The sequence below is a fragment of the Festucalex cinctus genome, chromosome 10 (assembly GCF_051991245.1).
Source record: "Festucalex cinctus isolate MCC-2025b chromosome 10, RoL_Fcin_1.0, whole genome shotgun sequence".
Classification (NCBI taxonomy): Eukaryota; Metazoa; Chordata; class Actinopteri; order Syngnathiformes; family Syngnathidae; genus Festucalex; species Festucalex cinctus.
The window spans coordinates 9297499-9313282 of NC_135420.1; the positions used below are offsets into that span (position 1 = coordinate 9297499).

The following is a 15784-nucleotide window of genomic DNA, read 5'->3' on the forward strand; positions in this document are numbered from 1 at the left end:
TTAACTTTTATTGGAAAGTGAGCTGGTGAGTATTTTATAGTTATGTCGACACTGCGCTGTATTGTGTGCACATCAGGTCGGAACGTGCGATTGTTCCGCGTGCTGCTTATCAACAGCACTTGTGCGTTTCTGCATTGGAGCCTGGTGGACAACAGCTCTGCTCCACTTTTCATGGTGCTGGAGTGGGCACACCAGCGGCGAGACCATTCCGATTCCGGCCATATTCAGAGTGGCCGCACGTGGACCAGGTTGCCGTTCACTGACCGTTCTGTCCACCTCAAAGGTAACAATACATCTGTGTTTCATTTTCTTCACATTACTGTTTGTCATGACTCGAGTCAAGCAGGAGTAATGTTTGGGTCTTGTGTCATGTCTGGGGTCACGCCTGGGTTAAGTTTGAGTAGAGCTCACAGTTACGTGTCTGTTTTGGTTGTGATGTAACAGCATCCAGTTTCAAATAGTTTTAAGCTATATGATGTCGGGACTATATGATGTCAAGGATCTTTAATGCTATATGATGTTTGTTGATGTCAGGAACTATCTGTAATTACGGAGTCAAGAGCCAATCATAGAATGCCATGTTAGTACTAGTACTCACATGTCTAGCCACAACCAATGAGATTGATTGCCTGTCTATTTAAGGGTCTGAGAAATGTGTGTGTTTTGCCAGATTATTGCTCAACTGTTCCTATGTACTGCTCTCTTAGTTTCTGCCTCTCAATGTGAATAAATAGATAAAGACACTGTTAATGGAGGCACAGTAGAAAAAACTGACAACAAACATGATCTTTGGTTTCAGGTGATTTTTCTGCATCTGGAGAGTATAGCTTCTACTTGTATCCTGTGTTTGCTGAGGGAGAGGGCGAGGCTGCCTGCACAATAGGTATGCAAGCTATAAAAAGCTGTTTGAGCCATTGTATTGTTATCCTTACAAAAACTTGAAAACTCCCGTTGTGTCTGTCCCACATAATGTAGTGACGAGAGGAGACCCTGGACCCTACATGATGTTGCTGATCATTGTCCTCCTCTCCATCGTCCTCTTCATCACACTGGTCCTCTCCCAAAACCAGTAAGTGTCGATTTGTGCCTTCATGGATGACCAGCTACACTATTTTTTTTTTTTTTTTTTTTTTTTTTATAATGTTAATGGGAGTGCTATAGAAATGTAATGAATCTTGAAGCAAGCTGTACTTTATTGTCAGGATGAAAAGGTTTGTGTGGAAGGATGTGCCCAACCCAAAGAAATGCTCCTGGGCAAAAGGACTCAACTTCAAGAAGGTAAAATAATACCTGCAAACTTTCATGTATCCATTTTCTTCCACTCCTGCAAACTGTCGCGACTAATTTTGGGCAACCCGTGACTGACGGCTGTCAACAGCTTGGCTGACAGTCATTCACACTATTAACCCAAATAAGTTAGTAGTACTAAACAAAAGTGAGGTAATTGTGGGCCTCACTTTTTTTGAGATGATTAACTCTAAATTTAAAGTTTTCCGGAACTTGAATGGTTTGATGACACCCAACTTAATTTTTTTTTTTTGATACAAGGTTACTTCAAAGCTTTCTGTTACAGCAACTCAATTATTCTCAGTTAGAAATGTTAGTTTTAAAACTAATGGATTAACAGAAATCCAAACAAGTACACAATGTCCTCACGAGGGTCACGGGAATGTGGGATACACCCTGACAGACGTGTGTTTAGCCCATATTAGGGGGTGCTTTAAAAAAGGTCATAATATTGTAAAAAAAAAAAAAAAAAAAAAAAAAAGCTCATACTAAATAAATAAATAAAAAATAATAAAAAAAAAAGCACACTATTGTGCTTTTGTACATAACATCAATGTTATGTTATTATGTTTTATTATTATGTTATTATTATTATTATGTTATGTTGTTAATGTATGAACACATTGAGTTCCTCCACATATTGACTTGCTTCACAGGCATATTACGTTCCCCTTCATCTGATAATTAGTGTAGGTTTTAAACATAGAAGGGCCAAAACATCCCAAATGAAAATTAAATTGCACAAAAAAAAAACTAGCCAACAGAGGGTGCTACACAAAAGCAAATCAACCTGACTTTTTTTTTTTACAGATGTATTGCATTTAAATATTGTGACGACGACAATATTGTGGCAGTTTTAATATCACGATATCACGCTTATCGTTACATCCCTACTCACAACATCTGCACTGGGATATATAAAATGTATTTAATTGTAATAATTTGTAAATATTACTTTTTTTTTTAAACAATAGAAACACGATTTTATCACGAACTAACATAATTGTATTAAGTTACATCTAATTTATGTTCTTAAGTTATCTATACCCATAAACTAGTATAGTTCAATTTAATCAAAAATTATTGGTAGCCCAACTTACCCATAAAAGCATACAAAGTTACACCAACTTCAAAAGTTATACATATTAGTAGTTTTTGTAAAACTTTGAGTATTGTGCACTTAATCTATTTGATTATTTTGAATGTAATGGGTTTACAGTGAAAGGCCAATTTAAAGTAACTAAATTAAGGACATGTTGAGAATGCAGGACTATGGAAGGAATCATGGTTGAAAGACAGTAGTTTAGACAAATCAAACACAGTCACGTTCTTGTTTTCTATTGTTGCTGCAGGCTGACACCTTCCACGAGCTGTTCCGGGCCTCAGATGTACTGCCAGTCTGGCCACTATTGCTCCCCTCTGAGAACATTTCCAAAGTGGTCATCGTGGAAAAGGCCAACATGTCAGTTCTCAGCACAACTTTAGTCCCAAGCCCACTTATGTCCCCAACTCCCGACGCAGTGTCCCTTCCTTCATTTCTTGAGGGCAACCAAAACATAGCAGTGGGCAGCGAGGCTCACTTGGGTGGCATTCCCCACTCGGTCCTCAATTTGGATATTCTAACCACTCCCAGCCCGCGGCTAAATGAGCTGCAGCTCGCTGATCCCTCACCGAGCATCATGGAGGACTCAGCCCAGTCGTCAGTAACCTATTCCACAGTGCTGCTTTCCAAGCCAAAGCGGGAGCAACAGTCCAACCGTCTGTCCGACCGGGACGGCAGCGGCAGCAGCTCCAGCGACGAAGGCAATTTCTCTGCCAACAACTCGGACATTTCCGGCTCTTTCCCCGGCGGCCTGTGGGAACTGGAGAGCTGCCACGGTGGCGAGATGGACGACCCGCGTCGATCCTGCTCCTACAACTCCGTGGAGGAACTTTCTGAAACGTCAGATCAAGAAGATGCGACAGACGACAAGGACTTGTTCTATCTCGGTATGGGTGAGGGAGAGGCTGAGCAGAAAGAAGAGTTGCTGAAAAGTGTCGTTTTGAACAGAGATGGCTGCTCCGCCGAGTCGCACCTTACGCCCGCTGAGCTGGTTTCCACATCCACGCGCGACTTATCACCACTCTACATGCCCCAGTTCAGGACTACTCCGTACACCAGGCAAACGCCAGATTGAAAAAGCTCACGTGGTTGCACATTAGATTGCTTGTATTGTGAACTGCATCGTCACTCAGTTCCTGCAGACTAAAATTGACATTGAATGTCAAACAGTGTCAAAAAGCTTCAAATGGTGTGTAACTCTAAAGTGATGTTCATCAGTGCTGCTATTTTGTTGTTCAGTGTGAGGTAATGACACTCGCAATAGACATGTATTTGATTGTGATTGGGCACATACAGTACATCCAAGTTGTGGCCCAGCCAAACTGCTTCTCGGCAGTTATGTTACAATGGTCATTGGATACTGATGAGGGTATGTGAGCTCAGGTCATGTTCTGAATAAAACATAATGAGGATGAGAATATTTAACAGAGATAACTGAATGCATTTGGTTACAATTCCTGTCAAACAGCTTTTATGTGACATGTGATTGTATGCTGCCATCTCTTGTACATAAAACTTGCATAATACATGAAGATCTAAAGAACAGCTATGTGGAAAACATCTGCCATTATTAATACAATCAAATCATTACGTTGTTATGATTATGTGTCCAGTAAGTCTAAATCTGAAAACAGACTATGAAAATTCTGAAATATGATGAATAACTGTTGTTGCACATTGATATTTTTTGTCTATTTTTCATGGTGAATATGAATTATTTATTATTAGACTCGTGTGTGTTTCTTTATTAATAGCATGGTGACACTATCTGGCTTATTTTGATGCCCACACCTTTCTCAACATAAACTGTTTTCGAAACCACAGTTTGTTCAAAATGGAATTTGCTAAATAATAATAATGATGTATGAATCTAAAAATCACATGGTTACAGGCTCTAACATTTGTATTTAAAAAGTGTTAACACGTAAAAAGAGCTCTGTTTCATGCCGTTTAGTGGGGCGTTGTGACACTTGCCACATGAGATTACTCAACAATTGTAATATGTCGCCCCTTTGTGGCTGCAATTGGTAAGTTAATGACAGTGTTTTTGTTTTTTGTTTTGTTTTTTTTGTTTTTTTTTAAATATCTAAGAATCAGAAAGTTCGGTTCCTAAAAATGTTGTATTATGTGATAATGAGTCCTTATCTGTCATATTGTGTTGAGGTGTGGGGGGGACATATTTAAAAGCACATGATAACTTAAAAAAAATAAATAAATCTGTTGAACGACAATTCACAAGTAATGGCTGACTTGGATCGTTTAATTGTCAATTTTTGTATTTATTATTTATTTATTATTTACTTTTGGAACGTTCAAGTGATTTCAGTGGCCATTGTGGGTTTTTTCTTTCAATAACAGAGGTGCCAACAATTTTGTCAACCTGTGTAAGGTTGAACCAGATGAGAGATCTGTTCCTAGGTGTCCTCTGAAGACTCAAGTGAGATGTGGACCGGACTGAACCACCTGGTAGTTCCAGGTATGTTCTGTGACCTTCACAACCCGACAACTGTCGGTCTCAACAAGAGCTGTGTGGGGATGTCACGACAGGTGTGGGCCAAATTCAGCATTTGGAAGAACATCTACATGAAGTCAATCTAATTTTTCTTTCAGACTGTAAGATGGAAGATGCTGTTGATCAGTGGCGGAGTGCTCGTCCGGCAACCGTGAGATTGCATGCTTGACCCCAGGCAATTGTGACCATGTCGACATTTCCTTGAGCAGGAGTCGATATGTAAAGTGCTACGACGGCCTTGTAAGGTGGAAAAATGCTAGTGAAGTACCATTTATTGACTGGCGACATGCCACTGGCTGGCGGCGGATCCATTGTTTGTCCATACATATGTCCAAGGTACACCTTAACAACAAAGGTTGTCAAAACCGGTTCCACCCAGTAGAACCTCCCCACAATACTTGACTTTCCAAGTACCAATCTTATGTTGTTGAAGACAAGAGATTTTATTCCTAAAAATTGTCTTTAACTTAATCTCAGATAGCTAATTGAACTGCGCTTTACATCTAGGGAGAAAAAAAAAAGACTTGTGACTTGAAACAAGTGTCAACCTAGACATGTTCTTGACAAATTCAGCCCCACTAGTCTCGACACTGCATTCTGTTGTGGTTATGTTGCATGATTTAAGCCGTGAAATCCACCCATTTTCATCCGTCACAGTTAGCAGCCATTTTGCCACTTGCTGTTTGACTAAAAATGACATCATAGTTTTTTTTAAGGCTTAGGTAATGACCTATCACAGTTCAACATTTTATTCATATGCCACAAACGACCAATCACGGCTCAACTTGTGAGCATCACATGCCAAACTCAGAAAATTGGTGAGTCGTAATGTCGTTACCTGAGCCCTGAGCAACATGATGTCATTTTCAGTCGACAAGTGGAAAAATGGCCGCCCCCTGGGATGAAAAACGCATAGACATGTTATGTATTTTTAGTTAATGATATCTGTACAGTTAATATATAGTAATTTCATTGTGATTATTAGCAGTTATTTGAAATTAAAATAATGTATTAAGATTTAGTTTAAAAGAGTGTAAAAGCATTAATTGTTTATTGTGTTAAAATGGATGTTCGTTGAATTCTTTCTACCGCTAGATGGTGGTAGTTTGCTATTAGATATTGTTGTACATTTGAGACACGAAGAAAAAAGATGCACTTGTTGCGTATATTTAGAAGCGCGAAGAAGGGACACATCTTTAATAATTTCACTGAAATTATAATGCATTTCCTGATATAATAATCAGTTGGTATACATGTACGTATAACACTTAGCATAATTGACATGGATATATTTGCGTTGTACAGTCGGTGGTAGGATTTGAATCTGCAACCTCCTGTATGGAAGTGGGCGAGGAAAGTGGTACTTAGAAAAAGGTCAATGTCACTCCCATTGAAAATGAATGGTGGAAAGTTGATAACGTTAAATTGTCCGGATACTGTAAGTAATGTGGAATCAGATGATATAAACCCAAGATGGAGTGAATTTTTGAAGCAAATTGAAATTTGAACAGTGTAAATCAGAAGAATTATGTGAGAGTTATTACATGGCAATAACATGTGGTGAATAAAAATCACAATAACATGAAAGCATTCTCACAATAATTTCTTTAAGTGTCGGTGAATTTTCAGCCGATTTTTGGTGCCCTCTAGAGTCCACGGCTCAATTAGCATCTGCCTATCTGGCCTGCCAGTGAGAATACACACACACACACACACACACACACACACACACACGCACACACCACCACACACCACCACCACGACGACACACACACCCACCTGCCAGTTGCTGCCACAGTCCAAAGAAAGTTATTGTGCATTTGCATATTTCAGCCACGAGGAGGCAGAATAGCAGTCTTAGTCAACTGAGTCGACCTTTCAAGCTCACTAACTTGGCTTACTCGTGTTCACCATAGAAGGACATGATGATGGTGAGAGAGCAACGGGCTCTGGCAAAGACGGCGCAAATGATGCCATGCGAAGTTCAGATATGGTTATGGAAAGAAAGCCTCAGAGACTTTGAGTTTGTTGTCATTACACAGGCAGCCATGACGCTGGGATACATTTCTGATCTGCCTTGGAAAGAATGTCATGGAGTCCAAACCTGAGAGTCACAAATGTTTCCAATCACGGAGTAAACGAGTCCACTTAAATGAGCTAAGGGAAAAAGGCATCCAAAGATGTGCCTTGTCCAGTCGTGATCTATTCATTGCCCAGATCAAGCTCACCTGTTGCTGGGTATACAAACAGCTTCCAAGGTGCCTGGTGATAAAACACAGTTTGGACAGCACATGGTAATTTGCTTCCAAGCAATCAAGCATGAATTCGGCCTGCTGGCATTTTCATTTTCACAAGTTGTTATATCAAAATTAGTTGTTAAAATTTGTTAGGAAATAAACAATGTTATTGCTAGACAATAGTCAGTTCTGAAAAAAGAAAAAAAAAATGCTTACATCATTGAAATGTTATTCAGAACCTGAATTTGAATGAATAGGATTATCATGGTGAGTGGAGGAAAAAAAATCAAAGCTGCAAAAGCTACAATGAGATTTATGCTGCATGTGGCATTGTTTCAATAAAAGTCAATGAAGATAAACAAGTTAATTGATGGACATGGCTGGGTTTGGCAGTGCGGGATGCAAATTCTTGGTTGGTTGTGTCATTCAAATTAACATACATAATATATGTGAAAGTGTATTTCAGAGCACATTCTAAAATACTTCATAAGTAAACTAAAATGGAAACATTGCATAATAATATAAGGCCAATAAAACATGACAAATATACGCATGGACAGATTTTTTGGTATCCTTCTATTAATGAAAGAAAAATACAAATGGTCACAGAAATAACTTGAATATGACAAAATTAATAAAGTTGTATTTAAAATAAACAAGCACACTACACATCAACCAGTGGAAGTGAGGGAAATATGGCATGATGCGAACAAAACTGTTGTGTTCAGGCTACCAGCTGTGACCATCAACCTTGTTAATGGGAACCAAGAGAAGGTTTTCGCAGCTTGACATCGTAAATCCTTCATTGATCACCTGACATGAATTCATGCAGCAGTAATGTCGGGCTTTCGCTACTGATATTTTACCACGCCGCCTTTGAAGGCCTTAACATTTGGGCCAAAGGTCAGATTGCGGCAAGTTCACTATAAAACTCCACAACCACAAAGGAAATGAGGGGAAATCTCCTTTGGTGGTTGGGAGAGCCGATCCTTCATTCAGTAAACAGAGAGCTTTGGTTGCCTGGCACCGCACTACTTCATGCTGCACACACGTTGGCTCCCAGGGAATGTAAATCCTCTTCTGACCTGTAATCTGTAATCTTAGCTCAATTGCAGCTCAGTTTTGTGGAAATTTATCATGACATTCACAAGGGCGCACAGAAACAAAAACGATGAAAATATAGATAAAAGGAGTAAATTTGGATAACATTGGGGAATAAAAACATGGTTAGAATGCTGCTTGTAGTAACAAGTGTGTCAGAGTTTAGCAAATGCAAAACTCCGTTGGGAATATTTGGTGAAAAAACAACAACAACAACATGCAGACAGAATCTTCCTTGAACTATAGTGGCCCCTCCCTGAGTGGAGGCCTGAGGGCTTGAGAAGATGTTTCAGTTAACTGATGGATGCTGCATGACTCATTTCAGCCGTATTTTACTAAAGTACAGGGAGTCCTCGGATGAGTTCCGTTCCTATGTTGGCTATGTAACCCGAATTCCGACTTAAGTCGCATTTCACCGTTAAAGGAGCTGAAGTTAGAGTGTCAAAATAAGCATATTTTTCACCCACACGTTTTACAAATTTTATAATGGAGAGGAGACACTATTGTGATGCAATGGCTGTTGCCCCTAATTTGGAGTGTGTGGACTAGACCCTGGGAAAAGACAAGTGTGTACGGAGCAGATATAAAAGTTAGGGATGTCCCTATCACACTTTTTTGGACCCGAGTCCGAGCCACCTCACTTTGCGATCGGCATTTTATTAAGGAGATTTATAACTTTAATATTCTTATTATCATCTATTTCCAAATACCTCGGCACCATTTCCTTGTTTTAGCCCCACCGCTTGGGGCATTAAACATGACAAATCAACTTTTTGGAGCTTTTAGCCATGTTAAAAATGCTAATTCCTCACCAAACACATGAGCAAAGTGGTATTTTCCTCCCTTTGCCCCCGATGAGAAATTCTCTGTCATTCTGCTCTCCAAATACCAGCCCCTCCCAACCTGAGAAAACGAGCAAGTGCTCACTTTATGACATCAAAAGGTGCGGACACTTCTGCGGACTAAACACACTTTCTCTGAGACCTCCATGGGATAGTGACAAAAGTAGCCTTTATCAGTAAACATTCTGTCCAAATGAATTCAAAACAATCAATTATCCTTGAATGACAATTTGAGTCTTAAAATCCCACAAAGGTCCTGGCTGACACTTGTGTAAACCACAAGTAAAACCTTTGCATTGTTGATCTGAATTTTTAGGTTCCACTATACTTATACTGTAATGAAATCTTACAGTATGTCAAAGCTCCCAACATGTTCGTAGAATAGAGTCAAAACATTTAGGTCACTCATTCTAAGTTTGACTAATGCGCTGAAAGTTTACATGTGTAAACTGAACCATTACTCCACAAGCTAAACCAACACCATTTTGCAAGACAAAGTCTTATTTATGGCGGAGGACATGAGATGCATCTTTTTAACAACAACCAAGGAAAGCCCTCTGGCCCAGGTTTTGTCTGCCATAAGTGGGTCGGGCGAGAGGAATGCCTTCAGATCATTGGTTGCGTGTGTCACAAAGCGTGCTTGTCTCTGGCTAATAGGGTGAAAGAGGGGCAGTTGAAAGGCCCTCTTTCACTCCGACGCTCAATTAAATCCTAATTGCTTCGGCCCGGGGTCCACATGGCCGCATGTAGCACAGCGACGCCCCCATGCTTCTGTGCACTTGTTTGCTATCTTCCAACGCCACCCCCTTGAAATATGTCTTTGAAGTGGGAATAAGTGAGGTCTGAGACACTCTTTTCCTCATGAATAGGGCTTGGAGGGCAGACTTCCTTCCTGTTCATTTGACTAACAGATGAAGTCAGCGCTGATGACTTGACCTAGACAGATCACAAAAGTCAAGTGTGGTTATGGACTCACATGAACTACAGAGCCATTTGTCTTTGGAATATGTGTGTATAGCCGTGAGTGTGCGTCTGTGTATTCATGCGTCCAAGTGTAGCTGACATTTCTATGAGCTGCATCAGCAATGCAGAGCAGGGGGAGACGCTTTATGGATACTAATGTAGGACATTACTGGAAGGCACCATCTCTCCTAGGATCTGTACAGTACGTACATGCACTTTAATCGGGCTAAAACAATCCATATAGACGATATAGCGACTCTGCAAAGGTACAATGTAATACATCCTTTTTCAACATTCACTATTTGAACAAAAATATTGAGAAATACCACTAAAATAATCAGTAGCACTTGCATCAAATAAGAAAAAAAAATAAAGAAAAAAATAATAACAAAATAGCGTTACTGTACAGTACATAGTTGTGTTTCTTTTAGGACTTTATACTATATGAATACATTCATGGCTTTAAATAATAGTTAAAAATATTTCTTTGTCATTAAAAAATGTTTACTAATTGTTTGGATGGATAATTACTAATTTTATTTATGTAAAAGTATTAAGTGTTTACGTGGTTTTAAGAGTTAGATTTAGAGTTAGTGTTAGCTGCTAACATGACATGCTAACATTAGAGCATAAAGTCGAGCGGAAGTAGTATTTAAATGTTTATATGGTTTTAAGGGTTAGGGTTAGCTGCTAACATGATATGCTAACATTAGATTATAAAATTATCTAAAAGTCTACTTTTGTAGCTAGGCTTTTGCATAATAATGTAACTTACTTATGACTTTTTCTTTTTCATTAGCACTCCATATTCATATATTGAAAAATAAAGAAAGCTGCCAGCGCCGGTTTCTTTAACTTCTGTTCATCAAGCTTCAGTTTTCATGGGTGTCGAGGCCTCCAGGTTGCAGCCATACTCGAAACACTTCACCAAGCAGTATGGAAAAGCTATCCAATTTCTACTCATGCCATTCACAGTGAATTATCAGGCAGGAATGTTTTATTATATTTTATGAGTATGAGTGTGAATATTAATGATTATTTTTGTTGAAATGTTATAAATAATTTAATGCACTTTGTTTGCAATGGTGCTACAGTGTACATAGTGATTGACTTGTGTTATGGACCTAAATAGAAATCCATGATAGAGTGAAACCGCAATGTCGTGAGGGACCATTGTACCTATAATTCAGTTATACAATTGCGTTATGCAGTTTTTCAGACTTAGGTCATAACATTGCCGGGGCTGTGTTTGACACATGATGTGGAATACTTTGGGTCAGGAGTTGTTCCTTTCCTTCGGCATAGTTGGTCTTCCTTTCTTACTTTCAAGCTGATCTTGAACATTGGAGACTTTTTTTTTTTTTTTAAATGTTTTCTGGCAAAGTTCAATTTGGCTTTCATTCTGGAATGGTATCTGTGGTTTGCACCTTGTTGAAGCATTTGTATACTGACATTTATGACCACATCTCTTGGCAGTTCAACAGTGTGATTGATGCCTTCTCGGTAGTATTCTTGACTTCTGATGATCTTGTGATAAGGGTTTTCTCCACTAAGGAGAGAATTCTGCCATTATCCACCTAAGTTGTTTCCGTGAGAGGCATCACTAGAATCTTTGATGACATGAAAAGGCTGAAATCTCCTCAATAGAAAGTCTATGATTCCATCATGGTGGTGTATATATGCAAAATCTTTCAATGACCTAACCAAATAGTGTAACTTTTATACGCCATTAATCTGTCCTATACTAAAAAAAATAAAATAAAAACAGTTTCTGTCCACCATCACGTTTCCCTCTTTGTCTTCATTACAACAGCACTTAAATTGCTAGCGACACCGCTACCGCTATTAGCACTCAGTCACCACATTCACCACTTCATCCTCTGATGGTAGAGATAACAGACACTACCACCACTATTACTAACTACACTTGAGCACTAAACTGCAGTTACAATTACTGTAAAACTATTTTTTTCATGTCACTATTGTGGTGGCGTATTTGAAGCTCAGTTAATCTCAAAAGTTGAGTCATTACACAAAGCAAAAAATTGAACAAGCGACGGCTTGAAAATCTCCTAAATTGAGGCACTCTTATGATGTACATTTGAACATTCTTTAAATTCTTTTAGATACTGTCTATGATCAAATTAACCTCCCATTCTATTACATTCTCTTCGATTTGCAATAGTGAAATAGAGGACAGCAAGCTCTGCATGCACTGTCTGTATCAGGCATTCATTAGATGTTCAAAGTAATATCGACCGCCAAAGACCGTGAACTGAAGAACAAGCATAAGAGCCCCTACTGTGGCTGCTATGGATTAGCAGATCAATACTCCATGAAGGTGTCAAACAAACTGAATGTGATTCCACATTTAAGTAAACAGTAGTGTATGTGATCTGTTTTCATTCAGAAACAAGTTTTGGTTGCCCTGAGTTCTTCATATTACAGACATAATCCTAATTCAGCATCACTGCAAACTATTGCATACATCTTCAAAATTGGAACATTTATATATAATTCTGGTACTTTGGATGACAAATATGTTACATGATTTTGTCTAAAAAGTTTTATATACTGTGCTTCTTGAATTAGGATGTGATACAATCCACATGGCAGGTAAATGTAATTGTGCTGCTTTAGTTTTGCTAAAGTGATTTGAATTGGAAAATCAGTTGTGATTCAAAAGATGGCCGATCAAAAAGTTATAAATTGGTAGAAAATCAGTTTGATGGTGATGACTTGAAGAGTTTCAAACTGAGTCCCATCTGTATTAGATAGATGTACACTTCTAAACTAAATGTGAACATGAGACAGACGACTTCATTCTCAATGCTGTTTTGAAAGCCAAACATTAAGAAAATGATTGGGAATTCGTCCAAATTCCTCAATGGTCTCTGCTCGTCCTAATACATGACAGATTACATCACTGTATGGGAACACTGTGCCCTAGTTCCCCCACTTTGTTTGTCTCCCCCTGCATCCCACGGAGCCCAAGGACCCCTGAATAAAAACATCCAAAAGCAGCAACAAGCTCTTGGGATTGCATTATGTGGGAATACAGTATTCGAATAACCCCGGGCTCTTTTGAATGGAATGAGAAGAAGCCAGCTTGTTTACTTATTTATTTATTCAAAAAGGGGCCGCACATATTTTTTTTTAAATTTATTTCAAATTAATTTTATTAATTAATATTAATGAAAAGTTACACATAATTAATGACTATACTGTAGCTAGTTTCCAGCTGTAGTTCTTTGACAGGTTGACGTAACATATTAATACAAAAAAAATGGGGTGAGAAAAGTCAAAACATGCACTATATACCGCAAGTACACAAATCATTTGCTTACACACACTTTGTTTTAGCTTAACAAAATCATGACATGTATTTGTGCCAAAGGGAATCTCCGTCATAAAACATGGACAGAAGTCATCCTCCTTTCACTAAGCTCCCCTGATTTTAACTCCAGAGTCAGGACTGAAAAAAGTCAAAGACTGCTGACAAAATTTTGTTTTTCCAAGAATGAAATTATAGTCCGAACCTTTTAAAACTTCAAAATCCATTCTGGATTCTGATCTAGGCAGCGAGGCGAGTAAGTCACATAACTGAAAGACAGAGAAAGACGGACAGCCACCACACTCAAAATAACAAACACATTTTTGGACTGGAGGAATTAAGAGTTCCTGGAACAAACATTGACATAATTCTACACAGAAAGACCCCAGACAAGAGTTGAACCTTGAACCTTGGTGCTGTGAAGCAATGAAGCAAGCACTTTTACAACTGAGCCAGATTCACATATAACAATCTAAATAGAATTTATCCTCAGACAAGACGTCATTCAGCACGGCTCCTCTCATTGCACAACCCCTCCCAAAAAAACAATACCAACGTCATCTCATGGTTCAATCCAACTGGCACACATTATGTTTAGACCTGGAGGGCTGATCCACTACATCACGAATCAGTCATCCTCCCCTGCCTACATTTAAATTTTCTTCCCCTCCTCTCACAGCTCGCCAAGAGTTCAAGAAGTCTGAAGAATGATGCGCAATTGAGACATTCAGTCACCAATAGAGGGTAAACGAGATATCTCTGAGCATCAGGATGGTTGACAGTCTTTTGAATTGTGATCCCATACAGTTGTACAGACTGTTGGTGTAGGCTTGTGTGTGGATGCGTATGTGTGCATATTGCAAAACAGCAGATTTGTTCTAATGTAGAATGCATTCTCCAGATAGGAAATAATAAAAAATGTAACAATTTATTCCAAGGCAAACTGTCACCATCATGAAACATATACAGTTGTCAAGTGAAAAACAAGTTTGTGCTAATCATAAACTGTTCAAACAAAATGCTCACTCTTGTGCTTCAGAGTTGAGTCTCTTAATAGAACAATTTGTCTAAATGTTTTCCCCGCTGCAATTTGGGCTGAGTGTCGCTTATAAAAGACTCAATTGTGGAGCTGCTTTCGCGTTACGGCCATACTACCCTGAGAATGCCTGAACTCGTCAGATCTCAGAAGCTAAGCAGGGTCAGGCCTGGTTAGTACTTGGATGGGAAACCGCCTGGGAATACCAGGTGCTGTAAGCTTTTGCACTTTGACAAATGTTTTTTGCCTGTGCAAAAAAAATGAGAATAAAGCCCAAATAGAACAATATTCCTAAATGTTTTCCGTGGCAATTTGGGCTCAGCGTAGCTTATAAAAGACTCAACTGTGGAGCTGCTGTCGGCTTACGGCCATACTACCCTGAGAACGTCTGATCTCGGAAGCGAAGCAGGTTCGGGCCTGATTTGTACTTGGATGGGAGACCGCCTGGGATTACCAGGTGCTGTAAGCTTTTGCACCTTGACAAATGTTTTTGCCTGGGCAAAAAAAATGAGAAGAAAGCCCAAATAGAACAATTTTTCTAAATGTTTTCTGGCAATTTGGGCTGAGTGTAGCTTATAAAAGACTCAATTGTGGAGCTGTTGTCTGCTTACGGCCATACTACCCTGAGAACGCCCGATCTCGTCTGATCTCGGAAGCTAAGCAGGGTTGGGCCTGGTTAGTACTTGGATGGGAGACCGCCTGGGAATACCAGGTGCTGTAAGCTTTTGCACCTTGACAAATGTTTTTGCCTGTACAAAAAAAAATGAGAAGAAAGACCAAATAGGGGCGGCACGGTAGTCGAGTGGTTAGCACGTCCGCTTCCCAGTTCTGAGGTCTCCGGTTCGAGTCCAGGCTCGAACCTTCCTGGGTGGAGTTTGCATGTTCTCCCCGTGCCCGCGTGGGTCTTCTCCGGGTACTCCGGTCTCCTCCCACATTCCAAAGACATGCATGGCAGGTTAATTGGGCGCTCCGAATTGTCCCTAGGTGTGCGTGTGAGTGTGGATGGTTGTTCGTCTCTGTGTGCCCTGCGATTGGCTGGCAACCAGTCCAGGGTGTCCCCCGCCTACTGCCCAGAGCCAGCTGAGATAGGCGCCAGCAGCCCCCGCGACCCTTGTGAGGAATAAGCGGTCAAGAAAATGGATGGATGGATGGAAAGACCAAATAAAACAATTTTCTAAATGTTTTCCCCATGGCAATTTGGGCTGAGCGTAGCTTATAAAAAACTCAATTGTGGAGCTGTTTTCGGCTTACGGCCATACTACCCTGAGAACGCCTGATCTCGTCCGATCTCGGAAGCTAAGCAGGGCTGGGCCTGGTTAGTACTTGGATGGGTGACCGACTGGGAATACCAGGTGCTGTAAGCTTTGGCA

The 15784-nt window shown here is 39.8% G+C and overlaps 1 protein-coding gene, 3 non-coding genes and 1 pseudogene across 6 annotated transcripts in view; all 5 read left to right on the forward strand.

Annotated features, from left to right (window-relative positions):
• Nucleotides 1–4631, forward strand: part of lepr (leptin receptor) — a 36554-nt gene extending 31923 nt beyond the window's left edge. For all 3 annotated transcript variants that reach the window (XM_077534118.1, XM_077534119.1, XM_077534117.1), the window contains exons 17-21: nt 77–283; nt 800–883; nt 976–1069; nt 1203–1278; nt 2640–4631. In XM_077534118.1, coding sequence (XP_077390244.1) covers nt 77–283; nt 800–883; nt 976–1069; nt 1203–1278; nt 2640–3464 — 1286 coding nt within the window. In that variant the 3' untranslated portion in view covers nt 3465–4631. The remainder of the gene's footprint in view (nt 1–76; nt 284–799; nt 884–975; nt 1070–1202; nt 1279–2639) is intronic.
• A 9885-nt stretch (nt 4632–14516) lies between these two features.
• LOC144028954 (5S ribosomal RNA) lies at nt 14517–14635 on the forward strand. The gene has a single exon (XR_013286672.1). It is a non-coding gene; the product is annotated as a 5S ribosomal RNA (ribosomal RNA).
• A 139-nt stretch (nt 14636–14774) lies between these two features.
• Nucleotides 14775–14883, forward strand: LOC144029160 (5S ribosomal RNA; annotated as a pseudogene).
• A 136-nt stretch (nt 14884–15019) lies between these two features.
• On the forward strand, nt 15020–15138 carry LOC144029262 (5S ribosomal RNA). Its single transcript, XR_013286839.1, has one exon. It is a non-coding gene; the product is annotated as a 5S ribosomal RNA (ribosomal RNA).
• Nucleotides 15139–15659: 521 nt separating this feature from the next.
• On the forward strand, nt 15660–15778 carry LOC144029453 (5S ribosomal RNA). The gene has a single exon (XR_013287025.1). It is a non-coding gene; the product is annotated as a 5S ribosomal RNA (ribosomal RNA).
• Nucleotides 15779–15784: the final 6 nt, after the last annotated feature.